The sequence below is a fragment of the Antechinus flavipes genome, chromosome 5 (assembly GCF_016432865.1).
Source record: "Antechinus flavipes isolate AdamAnt ecotype Samford, QLD, Australia chromosome 5, AdamAnt_v2, whole genome shotgun sequence".
NCBI lineage: Eukaryota > Metazoa > Chordata > Mammalia > Dasyuromorphia > Dasyuridae > Antechinus > Antechinus flavipes.
In genome coordinates, this window is record NC_067402.1 from 234,248,672 (window position 1) to 234,264,465 (window position 15,794).

General features: G+C 34.4%; 1 protein-coding gene across 3 annotated transcripts in view; it reads left to right on the plus strand.

Annotated features, from left to right (window-relative positions):
* The window catches only part of FAR2 (fatty acyl-CoA reductase 2), a 185,770-nt gene that overhangs the window by 100,239 nt on the left and 69,737 nt on the right, over positions 1–15,794 (plus strand). For all 3 annotated transcript variants that reach the window (XM_051961134.1, XM_051961132.1, XM_051961133.1), the window contains exon 2: positions 15,144–15,376. In XM_051961134.1, the coding sequence (XP_051817094.1) occupies positions 15,188–15,376 (189 nt within the window). In that variant the 5' untranslated portion in view covers positions 15,144–15,187. The remainder of the gene's footprint in view (positions 1–15,143; positions 15,377–15,794) is intronic.

The window sequence follows — 15,794 nt, forward strand, 5'->3', positions numbered from 1 at the left end:
AAATTTGATCACATATATCACATAATTAAAGGCAACAAAAAAGGCACATGTGAAGTTATGCAAAACATTTCTATAAAAGTAACATTGTGGAAGAAAACATAAGATTTTCCCACCCCCCCCCAAAAAAAAACCTCTCAAGAAAAATAAAGTAAAATAAAAAGTAGGAAATATTTTGAATAACTACACATAGTACCATAACATAATTCAAAATCAATTTTCACGCAGTCCAGTTCCTTCCTATATACCAAGCTATAGGTTTTGTGGGTAGTACATATTATATTATTATAATGATTATATTGATGCAGATACTATGCATTTCATAATTACTTTCTATTTCCAGATAATTTGGGCAAAATATAAACTTAAACTAAGCACAAAAATGGAGTATTTAAGATGAAATACAAGTCAACCCTTGAGACTTTAAACTGATAGTCTATAAATCTGTTTTCCTAAGATCATGACCAAGTTGCACATATTCTGCTTTTTTCCAAAAATGTCCTGTGTTTGCAAAAGAATTTTTCATTAAATAATAAAGAAATAGTATTTATAATCTTCAGAGTAATTGAAACTTTTTGTTTATTTAGATGGCCTCTAGAGCCTAATGTCATCATACGTCATCTTCATTACAAAAAAGAGGAAAGTGCTTGGAAATACAGATGGTGGTGGGGCAAGAGTGAAGAAAGTGGAGTGATCAAAAAGCAAATACTTCTATGAATTTTTTTTCCATTTTTCAGTGCCAGAATTTCAGTACCTATTGTTTTATGTACATATTTTTGCCAGCCAGCAACGTTAGAGTTTTGATTCAGAACTAGAGTAGGTTTAGGGTATCTATCATTTTAAAGACTAATTTTGTCCTATAAAACTATGAAAAGAATCATAAAAGTGATCGTGAAGCTATTTAGAGGCTTGAACATTACCAGCCTAATTAATGGTGTAGAGAATTTTAAAACCACTTTCACTCTAGAGTCATCCCATCTATGTGCCAATATATTATTTTATATATATTATAATGTATTATATTATATATTTAATATAATATAATATGTCATTTGACATGATAGGAAAGTGGTAATAAATTGGTGCCAGGAGTGGTAAATAGGTTTGGAAGAGCATAATTGCATAAGAACATTATAAAAAAAGCATAATAGGGATTCAATTCATGGCATAACAAACTTATGTCACAAGCATCTGTGGTGTTTTTCTTCTTTAAAATAATAACTCTCTCTGGGGGAGAGCAGGTTTCTCGGGGAGGTTTTCTAGAGGCAGCCTTAGTTTCAATTAAAAGTAACATTCACCCAAATGCAGCCAGGTGCTAAAAGTTCAGATTTTTTATTGTATATAGCCCAGTTAGTTTTTCTTAGAAGCCTATCTTTCTGCTTGGTTCCAAGAGCTCCCACCGATGTCTCCAAATCCAAAGGTTTGTCCTTCAGCCTCCAGCCAGCCAGGTGGAAAATGGAATGAATCTCTCTTGCCTCGGAGAGAGGGCTTGTGGGCTTCCAATCCCCCAGAGTGCTCCTCTCTGATCCCTGGCAATGTTTTGAAGTAATTCCTGGCTCTAGCTCAACTCAGACTTCCTTCTTCTGAACTGTCACTCCTCCACTCTGAATCTTTTCAGCTGAACTCTTTTGACTGGTTCATTGAAGCTCTATTTATGCTCCTTCTCTGAGAGAGGGATTATGGGATATGAGAGAGTGGGATTATGGGTTTCCTCCCAGAGTGCTCTCTGGCCCTAAAAGCTTCAAGAGAGGTGTGAATTCACAAAGTTACACAGTTAACTTTGTGAATCTCCCATACTTGTGAATTCCAATGAGTACTTAAATGCTTCTTGCTTATATGAGCTCTTTAAAGGTGTGAACACAAGCATTATTGTCTATCAGTTCTACTTAGTACCTTGTTTCTTCTGGCCCCTTAACATCTCCTTGTAGGATCAGATCAATCATATTGAACCATAATAAATTAGATAATTATTGTCTCTATCAACTCTAATGACTTTACACTTTGTAAAGATTCCAACAGGCATCCATCACAAATTACAAGGGTTTGCTATTTACTTTATGCATATAGCATATGAACTTAAACAAATAAGACTAGGCAAAGCTGTCTCAGGGGTTCAGAAGCAGGATCTAGGGAGGAGCCATAGAGGAATTTGTGGAGATAAAGGCAAAATCAAGGAAGAGCCAGGTGAAATCCACTTAGCTGAACAGGTCCCAAACCTGTCTAAAGATATGCCAATCAAGATGTCAAAGATTGATGTGAATTGTCTTTTAAAATGCTAACTAGACAGTCTCAGCAGTTGGAGTTCTAGACCATGGAAAACCAATGGACCCATTAAGAGTTCTGGGAGAACTAGCTTTTTTTGTACCCTTTTGTATACTTGATTATGATTAATGACAGCAGGATGGGCTCTTTCCTGATAAGGGAAAAGAATAAGCTAGTTTTAGAGAAAGAAGTTTAGAGCAGTATACAGTAGACTTGGAATTAGAAAATCTAGATTTGACTCCCAACCTAGACAATGATGGGGAAAAAAAAAAACTTCTCTGGTCCTGTCTCCTCATCCATGAGATGAGGGGCTAGAATTATTAGGAGGGAGCTCAAAGGCTATATAAACCTACCTTATATCGGAACAGAATTACATTCTATAATGGAGCACTTACTAAAAAATCTCTATTAATCCAGAACCCAATAGTTCACATCACTTTGCAACAGATCTAATTGTTAAGTTTTTCTTTGTATTGAGCCTAAATCAACTATCCTCATTGATTGTTCACCAATAGGTTCCAGGCCAAGGCCCAGTTGGTCATTGTTTGAGCCCTGATTTACTGTAAATGTGAATAGCAGCTTTATCTGTTTTCACCAGAAACTTTGAGGGTCTTCCTCTTCCAGATTGAATTTTTTTTTAGACTAGGTAAAAAAAGATTATTCTTTGCCTCAATTTTTACCCAGCCTTAATTACTGATTGAGCATTGCTTCAGTCAAACTGATTCTTGTTAAAGACTAGCTTTAAAAGGCTATAATCTACCACTTCATCTAGCACTATTTCCAATCATCCTGATCTAGGATAAAACTAGATAGGCCTGGAGGAGAAAGTGAAGCTGGCTTGTAATTTTGCACAGCCCTCCCTTGCTTAAATCCAGTTCACTTGTATGTCATGGCATCACTTTCCTGATGTCACGGTCAAATTTGAGAATGAAAGACAAACGACTTTTTTGCTCCTTTTTTCCATTATTTCTAGTTCAGCCTTCTGGTCCCATGTAGAAGTCTAATCCTCTTTCATACAATTATCATGCCTTTTCAAGTCACTTTTTCAAATCAGATTTCCTTATTCTCTTTAATCAGTTCTTACAGTGTAATGATGGAAAACATTTCACCATACTCTTTGCCCTCCTACACCATGTGAAATAGAATATATGTGTATCTGTATATGCATTTATACACATATTGTTGAGGTTGGGGAGAAGACCCTTTGGGATCACAGACTGGTGACACAAGGCATCTCAAAAGAATTTACAGGCTTGAACCCATTCCATGTCAAGGAGCAAAATTTTATTGTAATTGTAATGCCATTACAAGTGGGCTAAGTTCCAAAAGAATCTAGCAAAGTGCTAAGAAAGAGAAGACACCTTTATCCAGCTTTCTATCATTGACATGTTAGTTCTATGGACCAGAGGAGTGGTCTCTGGAATTTAGTTATCACTGACCAACAGATTATCTATCTGACAATCAGCAATGGACTGAGGAGTGGTCTATTCACTATTGTCTCAAGATCAAAATCTGTGGAACTATCCTGAGGCCAGAAGCTATCTAACTGAAGAGTGGGCTATTCAGAATCAGACAGATTGGGTGTGGGAGTTTCTTGAGGCAGACTCTAAAACCAGAAGATTTAAAATTACTGGTTTAACAGAAGTCCCCCTAAAATCAGGGGCCCACAAAATTATATTTTTTTCATATTATATCAATATAAATATACAAACATATTTATATTTGTAGATAAGAAAAGTTATTTGTAGAACTGTAAGCTGAAGGGAGAAGACAAAAATATATTAGTTTTTTTAAAAAGAACTTATCAAGACACTAAATAAATTTGTGAAAGAATATGTTCCTGTAATTTATCATGATGGGGAATATAAAAATGAAAGGCATTGGCTAATTTAAGAATTTCATTTTTCACAAAGACATAAAAATATTATCTTTGCCTGCATTAATTCACAACTATTCCTTCTCTTCTAAGAGTATCTATCAATTTCTTGCTCCAGATTAGCATCAGGTCACTTCCCTTAAGAAATAAAAGTTTTAATAAATGCTTTCAACAGCATGTCCTCTGAGGTCTCTGTGGGCAGCATCTTTTTTTTTTTTATCATTTCTAAGGCAGCTGTATTTAGACTAAGAACCTTAACCAACAATAGTGTGTTTTTAAGGGAATATAATACTCTTGTCTGAGGCCAAAAGCTTCTTTGATGAAACAAGGGTAAAATACTTATTATACTGACAGAACTCAGGTGTCAGAAAGACAACTTCAAATCCTGTTTCTATAAAGTTTTCACTGAATTTATCTAGCTTTTTGAGATGAAGCTGCTGAGGTTAGGAAGGGAACTCCAAAAGTTTGGGATCACAGACTGGTGTCCCAAGGTGTTTCAAAAGAATTTGCAGGCTTGAACCCATTTCCTAGTGAAGGGGCAAAGTTTATTATAATTGTAATGTCAATTAAAGTGGGCTAAATTCCAGAAGAGATTAGCAAAATGCTAAAAGAGAGGAAACACCTTTATCCAGCTTTCTATAATTGACATGCTAATTCCATGGTCCAGAGATAGGATGAGGAGTGGTGTCTCCAGAATTTGGTTCTCACTGACCAACAGATTATGACTATTGGCTCAAGAATTGGTCCCTGAGACTATCTTAAGACCAGAAGATATCTGACAGTCAGCAATGAATTGAGGAGTGGTCTATTCAAAATCAGACAAATTGTTGTTCTTGAATTGGGTGTCGAAATCCCTGAGGCAGACTCCAAAACCAGAAGATTTAGGATTACTGACTTATTGTTAGAACAGAAGTCCCTCTAAGATCAAGGGGTCTCAAAATCATTGCTGTCTCCAATCAATCTTTTTTTTAAAAAATTATTTCATTTTTATTATTTAAACTTAAATGTAGAAGAAAAAAGAAAGAAAATGTCATGTGCACAGCAGAACATAAGAAAGGATTCAAAATATGAAACAATAAATTTCCATTTCAAGAAAGCATTTATAATAAATACTATACATTGTATTCAGAACTGTCCAACTTTACTTTCTTGTAGGTTCTTTTGTTCTCTGCTGTGAAGTTTTTATTTTATTCTTCCTGCTTTCCCCCCTCATTCCCCTAAGCAGTCCACAATTAAGCATGGACTCACTCCACTCACATGAATATATATGTATCTAGATAAATAGATATACACATATATATACATATGCACATGCATATACTTAGATATCTATAATACACATATATATGTTTATTACATATATGTTATATAGTGTGTGTGTGTGTGTGTGTGTAGGATTGTACTATGCTTGTTTGTTTTCTATTTCTCTGAAGGTGCAGTCTTCCCATATTTTTTTAAATCCAACAATTCATCATTTTCTACACCACAGCAATATCCCAAACTTACATTCTCTAGTTGTTTTAGTTACCCCTAATTTTTTCTAATAAATTCTACTTCTGAGCAATATTGTGTTTGTATGTATCATCTACTTTACTTCTACCCTCTATCTTTCCTTGCTATTATCCTCCCCTCCAAGGTTCTCTTCCTTATCTTCTTCCCCTACCCCTTTTTAACCCCTATTCCTTCCCTTTTTATGCCCATTCCATGTGCAGATTACATACCTTGTCCTCTCCTCATTAATCTATACTCCCTTCTATAATGCCCTTTTATTTTATTCCCTCCCCTTCTTATTTCATAATGAATTTAGAGGACTTTTATATCCTTCTGGATTTATATGTATTGTTCCCTCTTTAACCTATTCTCAATGTTAGTAAGATTGCAGAATTATCAACTTTCCTTCACTTAATTCCTCTGTATCAGTTTTTTTCTCTTATACATAATCTAATTTTTTTTAACCTTTTCCTATCATTTTGCTTTTTTAGAATCACATCATATTCAGCTCTACCCCAATCTTTCATCTTAAAAGTATGGTTTACATTTCCACATAATAAAGCATTAACAATTTGTCTTTATTGACTCCCTTGAAATTAACCTTTCATGCTTATCTGATAGTTTTCTTAGATCTTATATGTCAAATTTTCTATTATGTTAGGTCCTTTTACATTAAAGTTCTGAAAATCTGACAAGTTATTGAATGTCTATTTTTTCCATTCAAAATTATTTTTAATTTTACTGGGTATAATATTTTCAGCCACAATCCTAGTTCTTTTGTTCTTCGATACATAATGTTCCAAGACCTGTGGTCTTTTAACATAGCCACTGCTAGGTCTTGTGTGATTCTAAATGCAGCTTTGTCATATTTTTTTTTTCTTCTTGCTTGTAACCATTTTTTCCTTGATCTGGGATTTTCAGAATTTAGTTACCTGTTCCTGTAGGATTTCCTCATGTGATCTCTTTCAAGTAAATGGTAATTGGTGGATTTTTTTCTATTCTCTATTCTCCCCTCTTATTCTAATACTTTGGGACAATTTTCTTTATTTCTTGTAGTATCATATCCAGATTCCTTTTTTAGTTATAGATTTCAGGTAGTCCAATTATTCTTATGTTTTCTCTTCTTATTCTGTTCTCTAGATATTTCTCATGAGATATTTCACATTCTTTTCTATTTTTTAATTCTTTATATTATTTTATTATTTCTTGGTCTCATAACTACTGGCTTCCCTTTCCCCAGTTCTAGTTTTCAAGGAGTGATTTTCTTCCTTATTTTTCTGGGTATCTTTTTCTAGTTGATTGACTTTCTTTTCATAAGCTTGTTTTTTTTTTTCTTAGATTGTTTTTCTTTTCCTTTTTTCTTCCTCAATCCCTCTCATTTGATTTTTTTTGTTTGTTTCTTCTATGAATTCTTTTGGGGCAGGTGACTTTTTGATATTACTCTTTGGGATAGGAAAGGCTTTTTTTTTTTTTTTAGTAGCCTCCTCTGAAGATGAAATCTGGTTATTCCCATAGTAACTTTTTTATAGTTGGGTTCTTTCTCCTGTGTTTTTGTAACAGATTACCTCTCAGTTCGAGAATGGGGGATGGTGCCTCTGACTTCATCTCAGTTCTCTCCCTGGTCTAGACCCAAAACCAAGAACTCTTTCTCTTGTAAGTAGCTGCAGCTAGCAGCATCTCTGCCCCACTGCTTCTGCATTCATCAGACATGTGCTAGTTCCTTCTCATCCAGGGTCAAGTCTCAGCAGCATAGCTAAGTCTGGTATTCCTTATCAGCAGAAATTCCCTCAATTTTTTCTGACTCAGAAACTTGATTTCCCCTAATTCCTGTGACTAGTGCCTCTCCCCCCACAGCTAATTCTGGACCAGAACTAGACTGGAGGTGTTTGTACTTCACAGAGGCCAAACCTCTTTCCTGGTATCGTTCTTTGTCTCTTTTCCAATAATCTCAAAAGAATTATTGCTCTACCTAAACTCTTATTTGTTCTTAATAGGTCTACTTTACCCTGAGGTATAATTTTGTCTTGTTTGTGGGGAAGCTTGGAATTTTCTGATCTACTCCATCAATTTCCCAGAATTCTCTTCCAATCAGTCTTAAGAGAAACAATAGTATGTGCTAGGAATTATTAATACTGCTGTTCTTTTGGATCCATTTTAACTCTTTCATTCAGAATTCTACAATCAGACCCTTTGTGATCTCATTTGAGGTTTTCTTGGAAAAGATGCCAAGTTGATTTGCCATTTCCTTCTCCAACTCATTTTATTGATGAGGAAACTAAGACAGATTAGGGTTAAGGCTTGCCCAAGATCATATAGCTAGTAAGTATGTGTCTGAGACCAGATTTTAACTCAGGAAGATGTCTTACTCTAGGACCCATCACTTGATCTACCAAGCCCTTATAGGTATGGCTACAAAAACATGCACGATTTTGTGGTCTAATATTTCATCAAGTTGAATTTTCACAGGTTTATGTATTTCTGAATTATTAAATTTACATTAATTGAAATATTTAAATTGAATGATTACTTCAATGACTCCCTTTTGTTTACTGTTGGGAGATTTCCTCAATCAGGAAAGTGTTGGCCTCCTGGGAGTATTTTACACACTAGTGGGTCTGTAAGACTAGATATCATATCAGATCCCTGATCAAATCATTATTTTACCAAATATTTCATTTATAACCTGAGTTAATGAAAGGTAATATCAGTATGCATAGTGGATAGAGAACTTGCCTCTGAGGAATATTTGGAACCCTCTCCTGCCTCTGATACTGTCTTGGTAAAACAGGCAATTTTCTTCACCTCTCAGCACTCTAAGCAAGATTCTAAAACTTTAATTTGCCAAGCAGATGCTAACCTGAATTAGCAGAGTGAGTTTCCTTTCTTGGAGTTTCCCTAAATTGATAAAAATCACAAATCTTGTTTAAAAAACAACAACAACAAAAAATAAACTGATGCAAAATTTTGTGCCAGATATGAAAAACTAAGGAATTAGGAGAAAAACAGAAATTCAAATTTTAATATTCTCATTATAGCTGCAATGACTAGAATTTATAGTCTCCATATACCATTTAGAGTATATTGCTTTTTTAAGTGTTTCATAGCTGTGAAATAATGAACTTGAACTGTGCCTTGTTTTCCCCCCCATGAGATTTCTATTTCTGGAGAATTGTTAAAGGACCCAGTATATATGAAGTATCCAGGCTCACTAGTTTTTGCTATAGTATACTAGTTTAAAGCATATTGAAACTGCAAAAATGTTTTCTTTTCCAACTTGGAACTGATTTCAACCAAGAACATCAAATATAATACCTTGATGAATCAATAGTAACCTACAAGTACTTGAAGTACTAAACTGAGAAGCTGAAACAATTTCCTAAGAAAATTTTGAATAATAAAAGTTCATATAGAGAGTATTTTAAAATTGTAAATATGTTGATAACAAGGAAAGAAAACAACTTAATAAAAGAATGAATAAATGCTTAATTTCAAGTTTGGAGTTTTATGTTTTAATGAGATGGTTATATTTTTCATATATTATTTACTTATACCTATACATTTACATATTTGTACAACTTATTTGAAAGTCAAGAGCATGTATCCTGCATTTGTGAAATAGATGGGTTTGTTCCAAAAGTAATTAGCCAAGAGTCCTTTTCTTCATTATTAGTGTTTCTGCAGCACCTAAAATAGCTTCATACTTTCCATTCTAATATTACTAGCCCAAAAATGTGAAGATAGTTTTAAGTAGTATTAGAATAACATTTAATCATGATTGGCATTTCTCTCTCATTTTATGAATGCCATTCCATTTAATCTTTCTCTGATATAATATGTGCATGTTTGATATTTTGGGAGGTATCTTAAGCTTTTTTTGTAAGGCAATTGGGGTGACACCCAATATGTGTTAAATGTCAGGGCCAGTGCCATCTAGCTGCCCCAACATATCTAAAACTAAATTAGTTTGTTGCAAACTGGATCTATCAATTAATCTCTAAAACACAGGATTACCTTTTAAAATTATCTTAAAGTGAACCTATAATTCCCTAAGGATTAAGTTTTTTTTTTCTCTTAAAATCATAGATCTAGAGCAAGAATGGAATTAGAGAGATTGAATCCAATCCCAAAATTTGGAAATTGTGGCCCCGGAAGATGAAGTGATACCCATGATTACACTTCTGATGCAAGGTAGTAATCATCAGAAACACAATTTGAACTCAAGTCAGACTCCACAACTAGTGTTCTTATCACAGTACTCTTTGGTCCATGGCAAATGACTATAAATAGAAAAATATAGGAGCAAAGTGGTGATTTTCCTCACCTCCAGTTTAAATGCTTTAGTTAATTGCCTTCTAAGAATCATTTTGAAGTGATAGAGTATCAATACTAAGAAATCAACAAAGTATCTAATTTTCTCATTGTTTCTTTTGTTTTTAAATGTGATTGGGATTGGGTGATCTGCCCTAGAAAAGCAGCTAGGAAGTATTAGTGTCTGAGGTCAAATTTGAACTCAGGTCCTTCTGATTTTCAGGAGGGTGCTATCTAGTACACCAGACAGCTAACTAGTTCATTGTTTCTTGAGCATAAAGTATCTTTCTCTTCTATTAGATTTTTCTTCTATTTAGTGAATGTGTCCATAAGTAATGACAAGATGGTAGATTTCTGTAGTTTAATAAAATGTGATTGTTTGCCACTTAATGGTTCACAGTGTTGGGCATGTTTTCAAAAACATCATTTAATAAAACTCATAATCTATCAGGTACTTAACTAAAGGTTGGTAGGGACAGTTAATTTGCCTCCTTGGGACAATTCCCTAGTGTTATGAGACTTACTCATAAAGAATCTTGTGCCCTTTTTTTGAATACTCATTTATATAGACTACAGAAAAACAGTTGACAACGCAACTGTCTCTCAGTCAGGAGGTTAGAGAATAGTAACTGCCTCTCAGTCTCCTTGTATCATCATCATCCTCTCATATGAAGAGATGCATTCTACAGGTCTGAGTTAGGCCTCTAGCAGTCACTGGCAGGTGGCTCCCATACCGCAACATATGGTGCCCAAGGTGGGGCATAAGAATCACAAGAAACAAATAGCAACAGCTATTTGTGAGTAGGATCCTCCCAGAGTTCCATCAACTGTCTGGGGAAAAGATTTGAAAAGTTAAAACTTGACCCCTGGAGCTAGAATCATGCCTGTAGGAATTGCTATATCTCCAAAGTAGAACTAAGGGGACTTTCTTTTGGTGCTTGCAGAGTCAATGATTTTGATTCTTTTTGAGAATCTAACAGTGCCCAAGCCAAAAATTTTAGCTTAGTCAGATACTAGAGACAATGCTATTTAAGAATGTAATACAGATTACTACTTTACTACTAGCCCAAGGGACTAGGACTCAATAAGGAAAACTTTAATCCTTTCCAAAAGAGAAATTCATCTATCAAATGATATGTCTCAACTTCCAGACTTTGAAAAAGACAAATTCAATAAACCACACCATGTTGAGTTCAAGATGTTCTGGATTATTTACTAGGTAATCAATCATTTTAGTACCAGATTTTTGCAGTAGACATTGCAAGATTTTTTATAGGAGAGAAAGTCAAAGAATAGCCAACTTTTATCCATTCAAGATGCAACCATGGACCTTCTACTTTTCAGTAGCCCATAGAAAAGGTAGTTGAAGACATGAAGACATGAACTAGAATTGGTATACTTTAAGGACTTCATTGACGTTAGAAAAAAATGTGAAAAGTCACTCATAAAAGTGTTGGATCAGCCAGAAGAAGCTGATCTGAAGTAGCATATAACACAATGTCTTTTACACAGTTAGTATTTAATAAATGCTTAGTGACTGACTGACTGGAGCTGTCTGTAGATAAGTGTCAGTTCTGCAGACCCTCTATTCATAAAGTATGTTGGTTATATTTTTTTAGCAAAGGGTGAGAGCTCTGCTTAAGAGCAAATAAGACATATATTTCAATTGGTGACATCCAAAACACCTTCCAGAATTTCCTAGGAAATCAATGATTATTATCAAATCACAAATTACCACATTATACATTATTATTATTTATATATATATATATACTGACACAGGTGTTGTTTGTAGACTGGGAATGAAATAAATTGGAGGCAGAGGGAAGAGTAGAGAGGTCAGACCATGCAACTGCCTCTCAGTGGAGAGATCAGAGAAGTCAGACAACGCAACTGCCTCTCAATCAAGAGGTTAGAGAACGGCAACTGCTTCTCAGTCTCCTTGTATCGTCATCATCCACTCACATGAAGAGATCTATTTTACATGTCTGAGTTAGATCTCCACCAGCCGCTGGCAGGTGGCTCCCATACTGCAACACTCAATCTCACTTGGGCAAATATGATCAGTAATAACTGAAAGTTAACTAAGCCTGGAAGGTTTAGAAGCAGTTAGGTTCAGTCACCAGAAAAACATTGCATTTGTCAGTGATATTTATTAACCATACACAAGCTTGAGTTCTAAGCTCTGAAATAGGTTATCACCAGTAAATTCAAAATACCATATTTATGACAACAGCAATATGTATACATTCATATTTTTAAATCTAATTAGTCAAAAAAATGATTACTTCTGGTGGGACTTCTGGGACTTTAATTAGGAAACAGAGAAAAAATATTTACTGATTTTCTTGGGCTTTTACAACTCTTTGATAGAGAAACAGAAAAAGAGAGACAGAGAGAGGAGACAGAGAGACAGAGACAGAGGGGAGGAAGGAGAGAGAGAAGAAGGGAGGGAGAGAATATACTCTGTCACGTTGCCACCCAAATTCCTTCTACATGAGAAAAGATTTGAAAACACACCTTAACTTTAATCATTACCCTAATTCCAAGTCATTTGAAGAGGACCAAAGAGTTGTATACAAATGACTTTAACTTGTTAGTACCTTGGAACTTGTTTCCTGAATTTCCAAATTATTCCTACTTAATACTGAATACTCTGGTCCTTACTGCCTGGAAAGCTAGATTATACCTCTTCCTCAAGATTCTCCAGTACTCGTAAAGGAGTTAAATGTGTCTAATTTCTCTGAAAATAATTCCAAAGCCTCTTAATGGTATTTTCCTAAGTATAAGGTATACTTCTTTGTACCCCAGTTCTGTTTACCTACTACCATCAGATTTGTTTTTACAAAGAAACATTTACTTTAAAAGGTATAACCATAAATATTAAAATGTATCCTTCTCCTCTAATACTTAGATTTATAATCCTTCTCTTGCTTTCCAGCACCATTAAATCTCTAACAAAGGGAAGGGAAATGGGTTTATAGTTTATATCAGTTCTAGTCCTAGTTCAAAATCAAAGTCTCACTTTGTGCTCAAGTCCTAAGACCCCTAATTTCTTTGGACTTCCCTGCCAGACTGACTGATTATACCATCCCACCTGTGATTTTGGCTCTAGGCTCTGTTACCATGGCTCTCAGTGGGGAATCCATCCCTGTACCTGAAATGGAGAAATACAAATTTTACAAAAGAATAATACAGAAAACAAAACAAAACAGAAACCAAAAAACCCTGGGTTCATTTCTTTCAGTGTAAGTAAAGGAGGTCCTTATCCTCTTACCCATTCAACTTCCTACTGCTTACACTATGAACTGTGATCTTCATCCTTTGGATGCAATAGAAAGAAGTCCAAGCCAGAATGAGAGTCTCAATCCCAGAGTGCCTAACTCTGGGCAAGTCCTCTTAGGGGTGCTTCAATGTTAGTCAATCTATCTATGCATGCTAAAAGGCCTCTCATACCTATGTTGAGTATTTACCAATAAAACAAAAGCGTAAAGCTTTTATCTACCTCCAGGGTTAGATTTTCACTTGAGATGGTCTATAGATTTAATAGTATTGGGAGTGTTAGGGTCCATGGAAACAGTTGTTAAGGAGTCTAAATTCTAAAACAGTAAATTGAAAGAGAAGTTTTATTTGGGGAAGACTTCTTAAAAACTACTATGAGAAATCTTGAGTTATTTTTAACGCATACAAATATGTTTGGATAAATATATTCTAATAGTATTAAATGATTTAATATTGACAACAACTATAGCTAATATTTAAATAGCATTTTAAGATGTACAAAGCACTTTACATATTATTATCTCATTTGATCCTCACAATCCCTATGAGGGTCAATGCTATTTATTATATCCATTTTTACAGATGAGGAATCTGAAACTGAGAATAAACGACATTATAAATCCAGTAAGATTCTGAGAGAGGAATCCTAACTCGATATTGTTTTTGAAAGTACTACATAACACATATATTGTTTCTAGGATATACTGTAACCTATTCAACATGTAAAGGACTGCTTGCCATCTAGGGGAGGGGGTGGAGGGAGGGAGGGGAAAAATTGGAACAAAAGTGAATGCAAGGGATAATGCTGTAAAAAATTACCCTGGCATGGGTTCTATCAATAAAAACTTATTTAAAAAAAAAAAAAGAAGAAAGTACTGCATAGTAATCAATTTTCAAAACAAAACATTGTAAGAAATGCTTAATTAGCAATCCTGTAAATTAAAGTCTTTCATCTCCTTTTTCTTTTCTAAAAATAACAAAAATTGAAGAAATTAATATAAAATCAAATATCTAAGTGTCTTGATCCTTAACTTTTAAGGAAATCTTCTACCCTTATTTCATATAATCCTCTTTCACAAATGCTATGTTGCAGCCAAAACAAACCACTATTTCTGATCTTGTCCTCCATAGTCTCCCACCATGTCACAATCATGCAGCCTGTCTCTAGTACAAATGCATTTTTCTATATCTCTGTTGAAAACCTCCCTTCCTCAAAAGCTAAAGTCCATTTTATCTCCTTTAGAGGAACAATCTCTGATTCTCTCCAGCTGAAAATTATTTTTCTCTTCTCAATTTTCTTAGAATGCTTTATCTGGTTTGCTTTTTTTTGGTATATGCTTTATACTCCACACACACCATCCTCCCTCCAATTAAATTAGAAATTCCTAAAAGGTGAAGACTATGTAATTTTTCATCTTGATACCCACAGTGCCTAGCATAATCTTTTGCACATAGTTGGCTCCTATTAGATAACTGTGAATTTGTCTAATTGAACCTATAAAATGAAGGGACCTTTTAGTGTGATAATTCCATGATTCTAGGATCATTGCTTAACATAATATTAAAGCTCTTTATTTAATAGAATGGTTTTTCTTTTGTTAAGAAGGAGAAAATATAAGTTTGGTTATAATCTATAGAAAATTTTTACTTGTCTCATAAACTTGAAAATAAAATGAGGGAACTAAGCAAATGATACCTTGACCTTTGTGGTGTCTCTGATATGTTCCCTGATCCCTTTATTATATTAGGTCAAAAACCTGAATATTCCATTAAATCTCAGAACTGAAATCTGGTTTTTAAAACTTGTTCTTGTCAAAGAAACATTTTCTGAATTTCTCTTCTCTACCAGAAACTTTTTCAGGAATCCCATATCCTGGAAATTCCAGAGTGTCATCTTTGAATCTTTTTTTTTTTTTTGTCCTTACAGCTACTTCAATCGTGAAACCAACAAGAAGAAAATAAGAGATCACCATGTCTGTAATTGCAGCTTTCTATGGTGGCAAGTCAATACTCATTACTGGAGCCACAGGTTTCATGGGCAAAGTTCTAGTGGAAAAACTACTTCGAACCAGCCCAGACTTGAAAGTCATTTATATCCTTGTGAGGCCCAAAGCTGGACAGTCTCTGCAGCAAAGGGTTTCTCAGATGATGAATTGTAAGGTAGGTATCCAAATCATTTGGATCATTTCACCTTTCTGAATTTCATTTTCTCTAAACATAAAATGTAACATAAACAGGATTAGACTAGATCATCTCTAAAATTTCCTTCTCTAGAATCCATTATTTTAAGTATGACTGGCTATGTTGCATCCTTAAACTGAAATAGAAATCACTGATTTCTGAATGGGACTAATGGGAAAGACAAAACAGCAATTTAACAATTCTAATTGAAGAAATCTGTGTGACTAGCTCAAAAAAAGCTAAAAGAAAAACAAATTGTTAAAAAAAAATACAATTTATGTTATAGAAACTGCCATGCTTTGATCTATGGAAATCATTAACTTATACTGTTCACAAAGAATCAATCTTAAGTTTAGATAAACTATGTTAGGGCTTCTCCAAACAGGTTTTAAGAATT